We start from the raw sequence: 18,108 nt of genomic DNA, 5'->3' as shown, positions 1-18,108 counted from the left end.
GAAGACAATATGGGCAGAGTGCAGGCCCTATTAGTGAATTCATTGCACCAGCCTGTATTAATGTGAACAGATCCTCTTTTGGGGCCGATTCTTTCTCTCCACTGCACGAACCTGAACTTGTGCTCCGTTGTCGACACCATGCGAAGTGTATCGCGGATGCTGCATGCTTGCTTCTCGACTGCTTCCAAGGACACAAAACGAGGTCCCAGGTGCACCTGAACGGCGTGCTTCCGCTTAGGCAAAAGTTCGCTGTCGACCTGAATAGCTGGCACTATGTCGTCACTTGCCGCCACAAAAACTTAACTTCGGTCACGTCAGAACTGCATCGCTACGTCGCGACTAGTTGATGGCACCAGGTCTTCAGATTCACCACCGGGCATCGATTCCGAGTGAAGGTTGGCTTCCGACAACACATCGGCATGACTGGATAGCGATGTGGTCCTAAGTTAATCCAATCAGCTGCTCTGACCGCTTCTTTTTCGGAAGAGAAGGCTTGCGTTTACGCTTCCCGTACGGATACTTCATGCCGTACTTCTGGCCCGTATGACGCTCCATCGCTGGCACAGATACAAAGCCTCATGCAACTGAAGAGTTCACGAAAATGCAAAAAAAAAAGCAGCAGTGGATTCGCCAACTACAGAGTTTTCTCAAAGCGTGCGCGGAGCAGACAACCAGAGAAACGGCTTGCCTTTCAACAGTCACTCACAGGGCGTGCTGAGTACCATGTGACTGGAGAGACCAATAGGTACCTAGCTGTGGCATCGTAGAGGCCGTCATATTTTTCACGTTTGTGTGTTTATTTTTTATCATAGACATGTGGTTTCATTCGGAGAAGTACTGCGGTGAAACACAAACTTTTCGCGAGTGGCAGTGAAGGTGCAAAAATATCATGTTCGGAAATCAGCCATTTCTGCACAGATTTCGGCCAGCTTTTTGCAACCCGTGGTCAGAAAAACATTTTTTAGGTGCAGTTTCAGACCGTTTTTGGCTTAACTTTTTTTTAGATGTGCAGAATCCAAATCTGCCCTTTACTAAAATTAAGTTTTTCACAAGAATTTTGCGATTTGATCCCCGCGTTTCTCCTTAAACTCAACGAAACACTTTAGTGGCTACTTCTGTAATTGTGCGCTGCAACATTTTTAATACCAGATAGTATCATTTCCAACAACAACCTTCCTGTATGTGTTTGCACTGGCCTACTACAAAATTGAGTTCAAGACATAACATTGTTCAGGAGACACCACGCGGTGTTGGAGCCACTTGTCACCCACCTGCAGCTGGAGGAAAGGCAGGTTGAACCACTTGTACAGGAACTTGAGGCCGAAGCCATTGCGCAGCGAGGACTCCGCATAGCGGATCTGAGCACTGCCCGGGGGCCTGCATACGAACAAGAAGTTGAGTCAGCATTGCTAGGGTTAGACTACTGCTCAATGACAGATTTTCTGGATGCGAGATTTCTCAGGACATGCCTGCAATTCGAACGCCTTCGTGGCATCACCATGTACTCCATAAAGTCAACATATAAGGATGTCTTATATTTTGGATGCCAAAACCCTTTGCCGTAAGATTTTTTGGATTTTTTTGTTGTGATCCCACATCCAGAAAGGCATTATTAAAGCCACCACCACCTTCATTTTGATTATCTCGCAGCCTCAAACCGGTGCCCTCACATGGCGATCACCGGCAGCCACACTAGTCATTTAGTGCAGTTGCTAGGCCTAATTGCTTGAAGATTAGCTATCAAGCTTATTGCAGTATGGTGCTATGTTTTTTATTTAAAGGATTTATCACTGTTGGCAACAGTGCAGACTCCACCTTTGTCATCCTCACCAATGGCGTCAAAGTGTGAAAAGCATGGCAAGTGTCTAAAGCATTGCATAATGCCGGTTTCTGAAAGTCAGCTTAGTCGCAATACAGTAGTCATACGTGGTCAAGCATACAAAGAGTACAAAGGAATCACTGTCACAGGACATAAAGTGTGTTCCTAGATGTGCACATCTGCAGTCTCCTGTCACAGTAAAAGCATAGAGACACCCAATAACTGTACTAGTAGGCCTTTAATGCTATTTCAGATGTGGCTGTGATGATTTCAGCCCTTGGCATGCATTTGTTTTTTTGGACAGCCAGACTTTTCACACGTTTTCACGGTCCCAAGGGAGTAAAAAAAAATCAGACGTCGCCTGTTTCTACCCTGTTATGTACATAAATGCTTACCATTCTTTTTTTTTTTATTTGGGGAGGGAGTTGACTTTACATAGTGAAGCAGTGCTTCCCGAGCTCCTAATACTACATGACCCACTGAAACTATACTAGGGTCGGCAACAGATTATTCGGGCACGCTCAATTATTCAGAGCTTCACTGCACTGCCATTTACTACACTAGAATGTATAAGAATGACCAAAACTCTGGACACCTTACAGTGCACCATCTGATAATTTAGACTGCGCCTGCATGAATGCATGCCAATTTCACTCCCGAGACAAGCAAAATAAGCAATGTTTTTATTTATTTATGTTGCCGGCACCTCCTCGATACCAAAACTAGCAAAGCCTGGTTGATACAGTAGTCGCTAACAGTGCCTACACCAAGAAACAAGCTAAGTCAAGCGAAGCAGCTAAATTGCAAAGGCCATATTTGCAGTTGTAGTGCCTGTCTCACACATACAACATTACTTTCTTTACAAGTTAAATAGCAACATGGTCTCAAGTGACTTCGTTGTCTGTTATGAATTTTTATCACCCAGAACTGTCAAGCAGCTTCAAATGGCACTAACTCCACCCTCGATGTCAACACTGACAATGGTTGTGATAAAGCCAGGGAAGTGCTGAGTAACAAATGTTGTGAAGAAACCTACAATCATTTGGCTGTTGCAGCGTAGTCGACCTCTGTTCAAGTCACCACGGGGTGAACATTTGATTGCCCATTGACCGTACTTTTGTCTATGTATAGTGACAGCAAGAAAATGGCCGAAATAAGGTCGCATGCAAGTGTATGTGGGTCCAGCAATGCACTCACAAGCATCTTGGCCACTTATGAAATAAGGACTCTTATTTCTGGCTAATACATTATTTTGGACTTTCGATTATTCTGATTTAGACGTGGTCCCCACTGAGTCGGAAGTATTGGTTGGCAATTATACAAACAAATAATTCACATACTGTAACCAGAATTGCTGGTTCCACTAATCGATATTGACTACGGGCTAGCTGCTTTCCCCGGATAACTCCCAAAATTTTTCTGTAACTTGCTGTGTCTCTGGGGCTTGGTGACCCTCTGTCCCTGCCGGCTTCAAGTTGCACTCACTTGTTCTCCCTTTACTTGAGTCCCCAAACAACTTTGGAAAGCTGATATGAAGTGATTCAACCTACACGACTGTCATGACCAACAGATTCAGAAACACTGCATAAGGCCTACTATTGTGGACTGGATTTTCACTACTAAAATAATCATATACCATGATATTTGTCCTTTATACTGCTAGCTCTTATGATAGGAAAATTACTATGTTTGAAGACAGATCTCAAACAGTAGTATTGAGGCAGTGTTATCATGTCTTTGGCATCTTTGGCAAAAAGCACTGCACAAGACACATCTGGTTCACAATATGAAACATGCTTATGTGCCATATTAAGTGTGATATTTACCCTTCATGAACAAGTACATATTGCCCACAGGCAACACACCAGAAGAAAGGTTTTTTCGCTGAGTTTGAGTGCTGAGTATGAAGTTTCTGGCTAAATGTCTTCAGCCAACACTGAATGACAGGCATGAAGTGTCATTCGTTGGATTAGAGCAGGAACAGAGGACAAGGAAGAAGTTCAGCAGGTGACTCACTTTCTTTAGAAAGCACAGTCAGAGGAGACAGACCGAATCTAGATTCCCAGCTGCTGTGGTATCGCACATGTAATGTAAAGCAAATGCAATGTACACGGTGGTCCTTTATGAAAGGGATCATGCGAGTGCATGGCCTGTGCTCTGTGGCGGCTGCTTAATGTTCCAGCAAGTGGTAACAAGAGGAAAAGCGTCTGCTTTTGGCATCATCTATTGGTGGCCAAATAGCCAGACATGGCTGATAGGCAAGCTCCTGCTGGGCTCCCTCCATCTCCAGATGAATACACAAGAGGCGGGGACCACAATGCAGCATCTGCTGCTAGCAAACCATGCTTGGTAGGCCAGTGCACTCTAAATGTGGAAGTGCCAACCTAAGTCGAATAATTAATAAAGGAAAAATCAGGCATCCACCCATGATTTTCCCTTTATTAATTACTTCTCTCCACCTTGCGGGTTTCCGCAGAACTATTGCGTCAATCATATGTCCGGTAGCTATTAAGTACTTCCAGCATATTTTTTGTAGCATGCAGCTCTAGCTTCCCACATCCCCGCATAGCATGAATAAACCTCACCTGATTCTGAGTAATTTAGGAAAGAGCCATGTACACAGGTCAAACATTGGTGGTGCTAATTAACCATAATTCAATGTTCTATAATTATTTATTTAGGCCTACTATGACAATGGTTCCTCAATTAATGAATTAATTAGGTGTTATTAATCTATGGTAAACAGTTCCCATAAAGATCTATTAATTAAAACATACAGTTAGTTATGCATTATTAATTTACCATTGATTACTTCTGGCTTATTAACTACATTACATTACTTAGCCTCACTATTCTTAATTATCCTCAATGAAGTGTCACTAAGCTTAAGTAATTCCATGGTGATTAATCTTATTAGTCTACTATTGACCTTAATTACTCTTAATACCTCTTCACTATTCACTATATACAGACACAATCGTAAATCTCAGTAGTCGTACGTAGTCATAAGGCATTCTCATATATAGGATCCCATGTATGCCTATAAAGTACATCTTGTTACGTGTTGGATAGATTTCGAAGGGAAGTAGTCCTAGAATGCTTACGCATCAAAATATACGCTGAGAGTACCTATTAACTACCGGATGTATTTTGACCCTTACACATTTAAAGTGCGCTCACGTACCGAGTGTGGTGTTTTTTAGCAGCAGATGCTGTGCTACAGACATCGCCCATTGTGCAACAGTCATGTGGGAGAGGAAGTCCAGCTAAATACAGCAGGCACTTATCTACTGGCCATGCCTGCTTATTCTGGCCGCCAATAGATGATGCCAGAAATGTATGCGCTTCCTCTTGCTGCCAATTGCTGGCGCTCTAAGCAGCTGCCGCAAGAGTACAGGTCACGTACTCACGTATCCCCTTTCATAAAGGACCACCATGCACACCTATGCTTTATATCCAACGAGAACTGGCTGTACAAGCATCAAAGCCATAGATGCTTGGGGTGAAGCTCACTTACAGTATACTGCCTGGTGTTCGCCCCTCTATTGCTGAGAAAATTTCCACAAGACCATTTTTTTTTATCCTTATACTCTTTGCACATTTAGATTAAAAATAAACATTTCGGGTGGTTATATGTCCTTAAAGCCTAAGTGCATAATCAATCTCGCCATAACTACTTGCTGCTGCATGGCTTCACTGCAACACCTGATGAAACACATGATCTGCCGTCTAAAATTTCCATGTGATTCAAAGAAAAACTTCAAATCGATTGCCCGAGTATTGAAAGGTCCCACAGGATTGGTCGAAGGCATGCCGATCGTCCACGCCCCATTATCATGAAACTGCTCGACTATTGCGAAAAGATAAACGTCCTTGAACACTGTCACAAACTTAAAGGTTCCGACTTCTGTATTTCCGAGGATTTTTCAATGCGCATACGATCAATAATAATAAAAAAAAAAGATATGGGAAGCATCTAAGCCCTTTCGGAATAATGGCTCCATTGTTCACTTAAGCTTTGACCATGCATTTATTTATAAAGTACAATTGGGAGGATCATACTAGCACCCTCACTAAGGTTCTCTCTCGGCCATCAAAAGCTCCTTCCAATGTCTCCAATATTACCCCCTGACGCCTGAGTAACCAACCACAAGAGCCCCTAGGTATCTTAAATGTTAATGTCAGAAGCTTAAGTAACAAGTTTCCGAATTTCCTTTCACTGATATCTGCCCATTCGCCACATATTGTTGGTGTAACAGAAACATGGTTGCATGATAACATATACGACTGCGAAATAGCACCTCCAGGTTTACAGTTGTTAGAGCTGATTGACGTCATGGGAGAGGAGATGGCGTTGCATTATTTTTGCGGTCTGACCTTAAATTTTCAATAGTCCTTAGTCCACCTGATACCGAATCAGTTTGGTGTAAGGTCTTTTTTGGAAGTATTTCTATAGTATTTGGCATTATCTACCGCCCACTGTCATCGACAATAGCTCAGCTGCTCGCTTTAACTACATTCATGCACAAGATTGATCTGTCTTGGTGATTTTAACGCCCTGGGTATTTTATGGCCATCTTTATCGCTCACCGGCTATGATGTGGAAATAAGCAAAGCGCTGTTAGACTTTTCATTACATTTTGGTTTAAAACAAATTGTTGAATCGAACACAAGAGGCGCTACAGTTTTAGACTTAGTTTTTGTTAGTCCCTGCCTTTTAGATAATGGTTTTGAATGATAAGTTACAGATGGTATTTCAGTCCACAAGGCCGTTCTCGCATCCATTTCCGTTCGGGTTCGTAACACTCCTTTTGTTTATTCTACTTTCGCCGATTTTTCACACACCGATGATGCATCTATTATTGATCTATTATGCGATTATTTTGATGAATTCGAACGTCTCAGCGAATGCAATGATGTTAACTTCTTGGTGGGTTATTTTGAAAAGATTGTGCCAAGTTGCATCCAACGCTTTGTCCCCATGAAAACAAGAAAGAAAAATCCTAATCTTCCCTCGATTTTGCGTGAGATACTTCACCTGTCGCATCGCGTTACTAGGTTAAGGCATCTAAAACAAAACGGTGATCCCCTTAAAATAGCCGAATTTAACGTAGCCAAGGCAGAACTTCACCTCAAAATTAATTCTTCAAAGGACTTGTACTTCAGGGTTACATTACAAGGTCTAATGAAAAGTAACCCTTGAAAATTTTGGACTTCAATCGTACGCAGCTCAGCCTCCACAAATACAGTTGTTATAGATAATGTCCCTTCCAATAATCCATTAATTATCGCTACTGGATTCAACGAATATTTTTAATCGGTATTCACAACTGATAACTTCTACTGACCTACCTCAAGTCATGCTTCACATTATTCAATTGGCGATATTACCGTGTCTCCCGAAGGTGTTTTGAATTTAATCTTGCACTTAGAAAGATCCTGTGGCCCTGATGGCATTCACAACACTTCTCTTGTAAGATATTGTGTTGATGTAGTCAATATTTTGCTGTAATATTCCAAAAGTCTTTTTCTACTTCGACAGTCCGTTTGGTTTGGAAATTGGCAAAAATTCTTCCCTTGTATAAATCCGGCAACAAACAGTTGCCATTAAACTATCGTCCGATTTCATTAATGTCTCAATCATGTAAGCTTCTTGAACACATAATCTTTAAGCATACTGACACGTGTACTTATATTTATCGGGCGACCATGTTTTGCCGCCTAACAAATGTTATCGCACAGCGTGGGACGCGCCTGCATGTATCCGAAGTTTCTGGAAAGTTATTGATGCTTCTATCCGCTATCTGTCGTTGCCGAATGTTGTGTTATCTGATTTCATCGCGTGACACGAGTGGTGTAGAACTTTGTGGAAGGCATGCGGGTCCCAACGATTAGTCTGGAACATTCGATGACTGCAGTATAAAAGCCGACGCGCTGGACACGCTGATCAGATTTTCGACGATCGCCGACTGTGTTCGCCGCTCTCGTTGTGCTTTAAGTGTAGCCTGTTTTGTGGGCACAGCTTCGCCCAGTAAAAGCTAGTTTTGCCTTTCACAGTATTGCTACTGTGTTCTTTGACGTCACGACCACGTGACAATATTAAGGAATTTCTTGAAAATAACATTTTGAGTGATGCCCAGCATGGTTTTCGTTGCGGGTTTAGTCCAATAACTCAGCTCGTAGAATTCTCGCATGACATTTCACACGCTCTCGACACTGGAAATCGAATAGATGCCATTTTCATTGATTTTCCCAAGGCATTCGACACTGTTACACACTCAAAACCTCTCCATAAGCTTCACGCTATACTTAATAACTCTTCCTTAGTTGACTAGATCGCTAGCTTTGTACATAACCGTACCCAGTATGTTTTGTTTAATTCCTCAAACTCATCTGTAGTAAATGTGATGTCCAGAGTTCCCCAGGGTTCAGTGCTGTGACCACTTTTGTTCTTATTGTATATCAATGACTTGCCCAATCATATGTACAGAAAAATCCGCCTTTATGCTCACAACTGTGTTCTCTATGACGTAATTAACATGAATGTTGACCACCTTTCAATTGACTACTCTTTTACACAATTTTGCAAGTGGTGCGGCAAATGGCAAATGAATATGAACTTTGTAAAAACAGTCACCTTATCTTTTACTAAACACACTTCTGTTTCTTCGTTTAACTACTTGTTTAATGGCTCTTCCCTTGACAAGTGTCTGAATACAAGTACCTTGGCCTCATCTTCACACCTAACATGTCATGGTCTAGGCATATTGAATACACATGCAATAAAGCACTAATGAAAATAGGCTATCTAACTCGTACATTGCGAAAAGCTCCGCATGAAACAAAATTGCTATCATATAAGTCGCTCATCCGACCCATTCTCAAGTATGGTTGCCCCATCTGGAACCCTTATAAAGTATCCGACATTAAATACCCCCTCGAATCAGTTCAAAACAAAGCAATCCGTTTCAAATACCGCCGTTATGACTGGGACTTCTCACTCTCATCTCACCTTGATGCACTAGGTCTACAAGCTCAGTCCGAGCAGCGCGATCATGAATGCCTTAAATTGTTGCATAATCTCATTAACACCCCACGGTACTTATTAAAGAACAACTATCTGTCTCGTGATAAATTGAAACCTACTAGGAATAGCCACAAACTTAACCTTGTCCCATTTCAACCGCGTACTAACCTATTTAAGTTTAGCTTCTTTCCTCGTACAATAGAAAAATTCACTTACTACTGGTGAAATTAGGTTACTGCCTTTAGAATAATTTTTGTATAAGTTAACTTGATTCATGCCGTGTTTATTATTACTCATTTTATCTTTTGTTTTGAAGTTATCATGATTCCTACGGTGTCCAAGTTTATTTGTGCAGAAGAATGTTTTGTTTAATGCAATGTACAAACCCACTCCTGCGATAGCCCGATCGGGCTGTGGTATGTGTAAATAAATAAAATAAAAAATAAATAATCAGTTTTCAATTTACCTCTTAGAAACGATCGGGCTGTGGTATGCGTAAATAAATAAAATAATAAAATAAATAAGCAGTTTTCAATTTACCTCTACGAAACTACCTTGGCCTTGTGGATTTCCACAAAACCCATATGGCTACAATACTGCCTGAGCATATCTATCTGCATTTCTTCTTTTCTGTATAATATCATCCTAGAATACTGACCTTTCCAACTTAAAACCGAGTTTTAGAAAACGAAGTCTATACAGTAAAGCTTTGTTCATTTGACCCTCGTTAATTAGGAAAATCGGATAACTCAGACACATCCTCTGGTCGCAGCAGGCATAATGCATTACTTAATAGAACCACCTTGGTCAGGTGCTCCGCAGCTGCTGGGGACTGAGGGCCATTGGGTAATTGAGTGAGTCATTTAGGAGGGAGTGGCCGAATACTGTACCAGGGAGACCAAAACTGACCCTTGCAACATTTAACATCCGAACCTTCTCGAGTGAGGCTAGCTTAGCAGGACTCTGAGGAACTATCAGACATTGTTTGGGATATCATCGGCATTAGTGAGATTAGAAGAAATGGTGAGGCTTATACATTGCTGAATAACAGACATGTCCTTTGCTATAGAGGTCTCCTAGATAAGAAGCACTACAGGGTACGATTCCTAATCCATAAGGACATAGCGGGCAACATTTATGAATTCTACAGCATTAATGAAAAGGTAGCTGTAGTAATCAAACTTAATAAGAGGTATAGATTAAAGGTAGTAAATGCCTATGCTCCAACATCCAGTCACGATGATGAGGAAGTAGATCAGTTTTATGAAGATGTTGAATTAGCAATGAGAAAAGTGCGAACTCAGTATACTGTACCTAATACATAATGGGAGACTTCAATGAAAAAGTGGGGGAAAAGGAGGCTGGTGAACAAGCAATTGGCAACAATGGCGTCAATTCTAGGAACGCTAGAGGAGAGATGCTGGTAGAATTTGCAGAAAGAAATAAACTACAAATAATGAACACCTTTTTCAGGAAGCGTAGCAACAGAAAGTGGACCTGGAAAAGCCCTAATGGTGAAGCAAGAAATGAAACTGACTTCATACTTTCTGCTGATCCCAGCATAGTGCAGGATGTAGAAGTGATAGGTAGGGTAAAGTGCAGTGATCATAGGTTAGTAAGGGCTAGGATTCACCTCAATTTGAAGAGAGAAAGAGCGAAATCGGTCAAGAAGAAACAGGTCAACCTAGAGGCAGTAAGGGTAAAAGAAGACAAATTCAGGCTCGTACTTGAAAATATGCAGCCTTAGAACAGAGAGATGATGATGATGATGATGACATAGAGTTAATGAATAAAACCGTAACTAGTTGGCTTCAGAAGCAGCAATTGAAGTGGGAGGCATGGCACCATGGCAAGCAGTAGGCGAGCTCTCCCGAGTAACAAAGCACTTAAAGAAACAACAAAAAATGAGTGTCCAACTCAAGAGATAAGATAGAATTCGCGGAACTGTCAAAACTGATCAACAAGGCAAAAATAAGTGATATTCGAAACTATAACATAAGAAAGACTGAGGAAGCCGTAAAAAATGGACGCAGCCTGAAATCAGCGAGAAAGAAACTTGGCATAGGAAAAACCAAGATGTATGCACTGAAAGATAAGCAGGGTAACATCTTCAGAAATCTCAAAGACACAGTAAAAGCAGCGGAAGAATTCTATACTGACCTGTACAGTACTCAGAGGAGTCAGGATACTTCAATTAGAAACAGTAATGAACAGGATACAGAAACTCCTCCTGTAACTATCGATGAGGTCAGAAGGGCCTTGCAAGACATGAAACGAGGAAGAGTGGTTGGAGAAGATAGAATAACAGTCGATTTAATCAAAGATGGAGGAGATATAATGCTTGGAAAACTGGTGGCTCTCTATACGAAATGTATATAGACTGCAAGGGTCCCAGAAAACTGGAAGAATGCAAACATTAAACTAATCCACAAAAAGGGAGACCTTAAAGAATTGAAAAATTATAGGTCCATTAGCTTACTTCCAGTATTATATAAAATATTTACCAAATTATCTCCAATAGAATAAGAGCAACACTGGACTTGAGTCAACCATGGGAACAAGGCTGGCTTCAGGAAGGGATTCTCTACAATGGATCACATCCATGTCATTAATCATGTTATCGAGAAATCTGCTGAGTATAATAAGCCTCTCTAGTATATGGCTTTCATAGATTAGGAAAAGGCATTTGATTCAGTAGAGATACCAACAGTCATAGCGGCATTGCGTAATCAAGGAGTACAGAACGCTTACGTAACTACCTTGGAAAATATCTACAGAGGTTCTACAACTACCTTAATTCTACACAAGAAAAGCAGGAAGATACCTACAAAGAAAGGGGACAGGGAGACACAATCTCTCCAATGCTATTTACTGCATTATTGGAAGAGGTATTCAAGCTATTGAACTTGGAAGGCTTAGGAGTAAAGGTCGACGGTGAATATCTCAGCAACTTTCGGTTTGCCGATGACATTGTTCTAGTCAGCAACAATGCACACAAGTTACAACAAATGATTGAGGACCTTAACAGGGAGAGCGTAAGAGTGCGGCTGAAGATTAACATGCAGAAGACAAAGTTAATGATGAATAGCAAGGCAAAGGAACAAGAGTTCAGGATAGCCAGTCAGCCTCCAGAGTCTGTGAAGGAGTACGTTTACCTAGGTCAGTTAATCACAGGGAACCCTGATCATGAGAAGGAAATTCACAGAATAAAAATGGATTGGATCGCATACGGCAGACATTGCCAGCTCCCGACTGGAAGCTTACCATTATCATTGAAAAGGAAGGTGTACAATCAGTGTATTTTACCAGTGCTGACATATGGGGTAGGGACTTGGAGACTGCCAAAGAAGCTTAAGAACAAGTTAAGGACTGCGCAATGAGCAATGGAATGAAGATTGCTAGGCATAATGTTAAGAGACAGAAAGAGAGTAAACGGGTATAGACGATATTCTAATTAACATCAAGAGAAAAAACTGGAGCTGGGCAGGTCATGTTGTGCGCCGGTTAGATCACCGTTGGACCATTAGGGTTACAGAATGGGTACGAAGAGAGCGGAAACGCAATCGAGGACGACAGAAGACTAGGTGGAGCGATAAAATTAGGAAACTTCCAGGCGTAAGTTGGTATTGGTTGGTGCAGAACAAGGGTAACTGGAGATCACAGGGAGAGGCCTTCGTCCTGCAGTGGACATAAAACAGGCTGATGATGATGGTGATGATGATTATAATTGGAACCAGACTAATTAATTTGGACATATTTGGCCCCACTCTGGATAATTCAGACAACTCTCCGAGCTAAACAAGAGTGGAGTGGCACAAATGTGCGACACAAATGAGCAAAAGCAGCACTAGCTTCCTGTCCAGCCAAAACAAAGTGGCGGAGTCAGCATTGCCATAGTCAAGAGCTGAAATCCCATGCAACAAGAACGCTGGAACACTTCATGCCTATTTGTGCCTTTCTTCTTGCGTTTACCACCATGCATAATACCACATTGGCCAAGTGCCTTCATAACGGCATAGTGACGCTATCCACGACAGCGCTGACAGTGACCACGGTTTTGTCCACAGTGGTTGTGGCAAATTGTAGTTTCGTTTTTACTCAGTGCACATGTCGCCAACGTGCCTTTAGAACTGTGTGGTCACCGTTCATGATCGCGTTGATAACAACTGCGATTTTGTCTGCAGCAGTTGTGGCAAACAGTAGTTTCATTTTGGCTCAGTGCAATGGCTACACATGTAATGGCAAAAACACAATGGAAGCTGTTGAAGATGAAGAGCGCTGGCTACATCGCGATGGACAGACGATAGGCTAGCGACTAGCTCACTGGCAAAAAAAAATAATGGTATGTGCATTCATCAGTGAAAAGCATGTCCCGAATGAAAACACATGCCACAGCCGCACTGCGAAGGAAGATTGTGAGGGCTTGGCAACTGCCAGCACTATAATCACTCAATTGCAGCTTTCGTGCTGCTTTTATGCAAAACAAAACAGGATTTGCTGATTCAATCAGTAAAGAAAGACGTGTTGACGTAGTAAGCATTTGTTTGTTTTCTTGATACTCTCGATAATTCGACATTCCGTTGATTCAGACACTTCTTCCGGTCCCGTGAAATCTAAATTAACAAGGTTTTACTGTGTGCCGTTATTGGTGTTTCTGGCTTTCAACCAAAATGTTCTCTGGAAGCTGACAATCGTGCACAATGTCCAATAAAAGTAGCAAAGAAAGAAAGAGTGCATTGGTCGGGGGTTTCAGTATTCTAGTGCATGACAGATGTGCAATCATGCAATCCCAAGCATTCAACCTCATACTACATAGCCACCACAAGATGGCAACTAAGCTTGTAACTGAAAGTAATGAGAAGGGCAATAACACACCGCTCTACGGATTCAACATAGAAGCGCACTTGGTCCTCGGTGATGTTTCGGTGGTGCTTCATGTCTAGATGGTTGGCCAGAACCAGAACTGGAATGTTGGCCGGAACTTTGGGCAGCTCGCGCTGCACATAGTCGAACGTCCTGGAAGCAAAAACACAGGTAAGCTATTTCATCTTATAAGCCAAGTGAGGAGCTTGTATAATTGCCCAATTTTTTAATAATATACCGGCACCTTTAATAATATCAGTGTGGCAATGCCTTGCAGCGGGGTAGATGCAGTCACATCAAATGAAATAGCCTAGCGGACGACACTGACACGCATGCACTGAATGGAATTTGATCACATCTGCACTGATGCATCAATATTAATAAAGGTGCTGATATTGTCTAGGAACTGGGCAGCTGCACACCTTACAACAAAAGTTTTCAGCAAATGCATTTCAAGAAAAAATTTAATTCAGTTGCAGCCAATGCATCTTCGCTCAATTTCAAATTGACAATGGACATTCCCCTATCACCCCTACACAGGGTGTTTCATGTTGAGTCAAACATTAAAAATATGCAAATACTACGTAGCTGGGCAGAACCAAGGTAATGTTTGCCATCGCTTGGAGATACTCGGATTACTTCTTGCATTGCACCTAATTAGGTCATTAGTCTTAATCGATTTCTCAATTATTCTAATTAGATCAAAAGTGTCACTGAGAAAATTTTAGAGCATCACGAAAAACTCCCGATACAGCCTTGTGTTGCTCAATACTTGCTACATAAAAGTGTTTTTTCGAACGTGAGAGAAGTCCGTGAACCCACTCAAGGCACTTTTCGTGTATTCATGAGCTTTTTTCATGCTTGGATATGCACCTTTATGTAGCACATATTGAGCAACAGAAGGCTGTATCGGGAGTTTCTCATGCTGCTCTACAATTTTCTGATGGACAATTTTCATCAAATTATAATAATTGAAAAGTTGATTAATTCACTAAGATTAAATATCTAATTAGGCAGAACTAAAAAAAATAATCCAAGTATCTCCAAGTGACGGCAAACAACATTACCTTGGGTCTGTCCAGCTGCGTAGTATTTGCATAATTTTAAAGTTTGGCTCAAGTTAAGTGAAACACCCTGTATCATGTGCATAAATTCTAGGCCGAGTGGTAAGGTCACCTGGAAATTTGGCTTTTTTGCAAATTCCATGCTCCGATAACTTTTGTGGTTCACTGTACAAGAGACAGAAATGCCTAGACAAAGAAACACTATGGGGCCTTCTAACAACCTACAGCAACTAAAATGCCTGCATGCTCATAACATCAAATTACTTAAATACCAATCTTATATATAAAAAAAAAAAACTTGACTTACATTAGCATGACTTTTGTGGGACATGTGGAAATGGTTCTTACGATGCAAAGATTTAAGGTTTTCAAAATTTGTTGAGCTACACCTACATACATCAAAAATAAGTGTTGATGGTCGTCTGTACTAGTACAGTACAGTACAGTCAAGCTTACTTACAATGAACCCATTTGGAGCAAATTTACAGATACTACAAACAGTTCCTCTATACCAAAAGAGTTTTGCAAGGAGCCTACAGAAGAACAGTCTGCTTATAACGACCCACAAGCCTACTCTGTTCAGTTACAAGAAACGGAATGAACCATGAAGTGGCAGCATGTCAACAAGCTGGGGCAGCAGAGAAGGCTGCATGGGCAATTTCAACTTACAGTTTTACTGCTATCAGCCTGTCGATACTTCTTAACAATATGGAACAATCCTTTTTTTTTTTTCTTGTGGGGTCCTTTTCAACTCGGTTTTGGGCTGCTGTTACAGAGAGCGGTGCTGCCGCCGCCGATGATGTACATGTCGATAAGAGAGCGTCTCTGAAGAAGCGATTGCTGGAGAGATGAACCAGGCAACTTTGAGAAATCGAGGCCTTCAGTGGCAAGGATTACCAGGAAACTAGCACACCTTTTACTGGACCCCACAATGGTTAGGGGCTTTCCCTACAACAATGTCAATAGCTTGAAGAACTTCAGAAGTGAGATTATCAGGTTTAAACTACTTAAAGGGACTGACAACTGGCTGGAATGCACTGTGAGACAATGGAAATGAAATGACCTTGATTTAGAGATAGAATCCAGCATGCAGTTCATGATTTAAGTAGAAATTATATTAAATCAGCAAAGAAAGTCTCAAAAACCAGTATAAGTGGTGCAGCCAGACGGAGAAAGCTTAGTACTGCAAATGTAGTACCTATATGGGGAGATTACTGACGAAGAAATATTGTACTCCTGATGTAGTACCTATATGAGATTACTGTACGTAAGTTGGCTGGTATTAAGCACTGCATACTTATTGCTGAAATGGAAGTTTACATATGTTTAGACATTTGCACTTTATTCTATGTGCATTATGAACTTAAAAATTCAGCAGATCCAACGAGTTGGAATCTATATACAGTTGCACCTTGCAATAACTAGACCAGCAGAAAAATAAAAAAAATTCGCTTTCACAAGAATTTCATTATTGCAAAATGAGACAGCACACACAGGTAATATGTCAAAGAATGAAACTTTACCATCAAAATTCCATTAGCCTACTTAGGCAAATTTGCTCATGGATATGGAGCTGTGTTTCCAACGTACAAAGTGCGCCGCATGCATCAATCGGAAGTGACAACACTGCCTGAAGTGGTATTCTCAGTCCATAACTTTCCGAGAAACAACTATTGCAAGATTTTGCGTAACTCGGCACCATGCATGCAGCAGCATTTCTCCATATCTCATATACCTGAAGGCAATCAATCGAGATTACAGCCCTTTCAAGCAAATCTACGTCTGGTGCCGAATCCGCATGCAATGCCTGTCAGGTGGCACCAAAACCACCGTTCTTTAAGCAAGGGATGCATATTATCGAAAGATCACTCAATCACCGCCCGATAGGTGGCACTCCATGCTGCGACAGCCATCTCAAGCACCATAAACAATTCCACGCTGGCGGGACGTGGATTTCCTTGTTTTTGCTTAATTTTTCTCACCAAGGTGCACAAAAACTATCACCATATGTCGGTAGCAACATATGTGCCGCTTCAAACGGGTGATCAACAAACAAGATGGCAGCCATGACGTGTTTCCAGCACACGTGATCGCTTCCGGCACTTAGTTGTTTTACTGCGGCGCGGGCGTTGCCGTGAGGTTCTATGTAAAGTCCAAGGGCGATAAAATCGTCACCGCATGCCGTATGCTCTATGTACGAGTGAAGGCGTGCGAGGGTGAGCCAGCGATTGCGTTGCTGCTCCCTTTCACACACGCAACGGCGGAAAGCAGGGAGGAAGCATGCTGCCTTCTGTCGCACACAAGGCTTCGAGGGGGGGGCATTTTACTACAGAGGGCTCCTGCGGCTGCGCACGCCTGTTTATCTTGAAAGCCATCCGTGACAGGTACAGAGTCCGTGCTGCGCTGTCTTCTCGCCATCCGTGACAGGTACAGAGTCCGTGCTGCGCTGTCTTCTCGAGGCATAGGCTGCACGAAGGTCAATTCACTCACTGCTGCTGCCGCGTTTCCTCAGTGCAGCATTTTGACAGGAGTTTCTGTGGTCACCGAGTGAGATGTGTTCATGTTGGCTTATGCGCACGTGATACCATGCTTGTTAATTTAGTTAGTGTGCCTATGTTTACAAGTTTATACGGCCGATAAAACTACTATCCTTACTTCATATAGCTGTCCACTAATTTGATATTGCAATCGATGCCTCGCCTTGCTGATGAGACCGACTTTTTGTAAACGAATATGGCAGCACCCATACAAGTGTAATATGGTGATATTTTATACAATTTTAGAGTAACACAATCGCACCTGATCACAGTTTGGAGCCTGCTAGCCTTGGTCGAGTAGGTAATACTGTATGTGGGGTCACGTTCCGGCAAACTTTGTTGATGTGGGACTGTAGTACAGAGACATTTCGTTGTCAAGAGGTATGAAATGCATTGCCTTTTATAGGAGTTCGCTGGGGATATCAAAATATTTTGTTCTTGCAGGATTTCAATATTGCAGGATTCGAACGTCCAGCGAAGTTCTTTTTTATTGAATGTCCACACAAAGTGACACCGGAGGATTTAATCAAGCATGTTAGAGAGGCTAATGCAATGCCACTGTCGCTGCCGCAGATGTGCAAAGGCAAGCTTTCTGGTTCTTTTCTTCTCTCCCGCATGGCCCCCACCGCAGGTGCCACGGATGCATGGAGGCAGTGCAAGGAATCCAGCAGCATGTGCAGCGTACATTCTCCTCTGTGACTGGTTGGCCTATTCGGCAAGAGAACAGCCAGGCCCCGCAGCACCCACGATCATGAAACTCAGCGAGGTTTGCAAAGAAAAGGTTTTCTTCTAAAAGTC

General features: G+C 42.0%; 1 protein-coding gene across 1 annotated transcript in view; it reads right to left on the bottom strand.

The window, feature by feature from the left end:
* LOC135896203 (rab-like protein 6) overlaps positions 1–18,108 on the bottom strand; it is a 136,828-nt gene that overhangs the window by 92,593 nt on the left and 26,127 nt on the right. The window contains exons 5-6 of the mRNA XM_065424570.1: positions 13,722–13,862; positions 1,272–1,377 (exon numbers count right to left, since the gene is read on the bottom strand). Of these exons, the coding sequence (XP_065280642.1) occupies positions 1,272–1,377; positions 13,722–13,862 (247 nt within the window). The remainder of the gene's footprint in view (positions 1–1,271; positions 1,378–13,721; positions 13,863–18,108) is intronic.

The sequence above is a fragment of the Dermacentor albipictus genome, unplaced genomic scaffold (assembly GCF_038994185.2).
Source record: "Dermacentor albipictus isolate Rhodes 1998 colony unplaced genomic scaffold, USDA_Dalb.pri_finalv2 scaffold_17, whole genome shotgun sequence".
Taxonomy (NCBI): domain Eukaryota; kingdom Metazoa; phylum Arthropoda; class Arachnida; order Ixodida; family Ixodidae; genus Dermacentor; species Dermacentor albipictus.
This window is presented reverse-complemented; position numbering and strand designations above follow the sequence as displayed.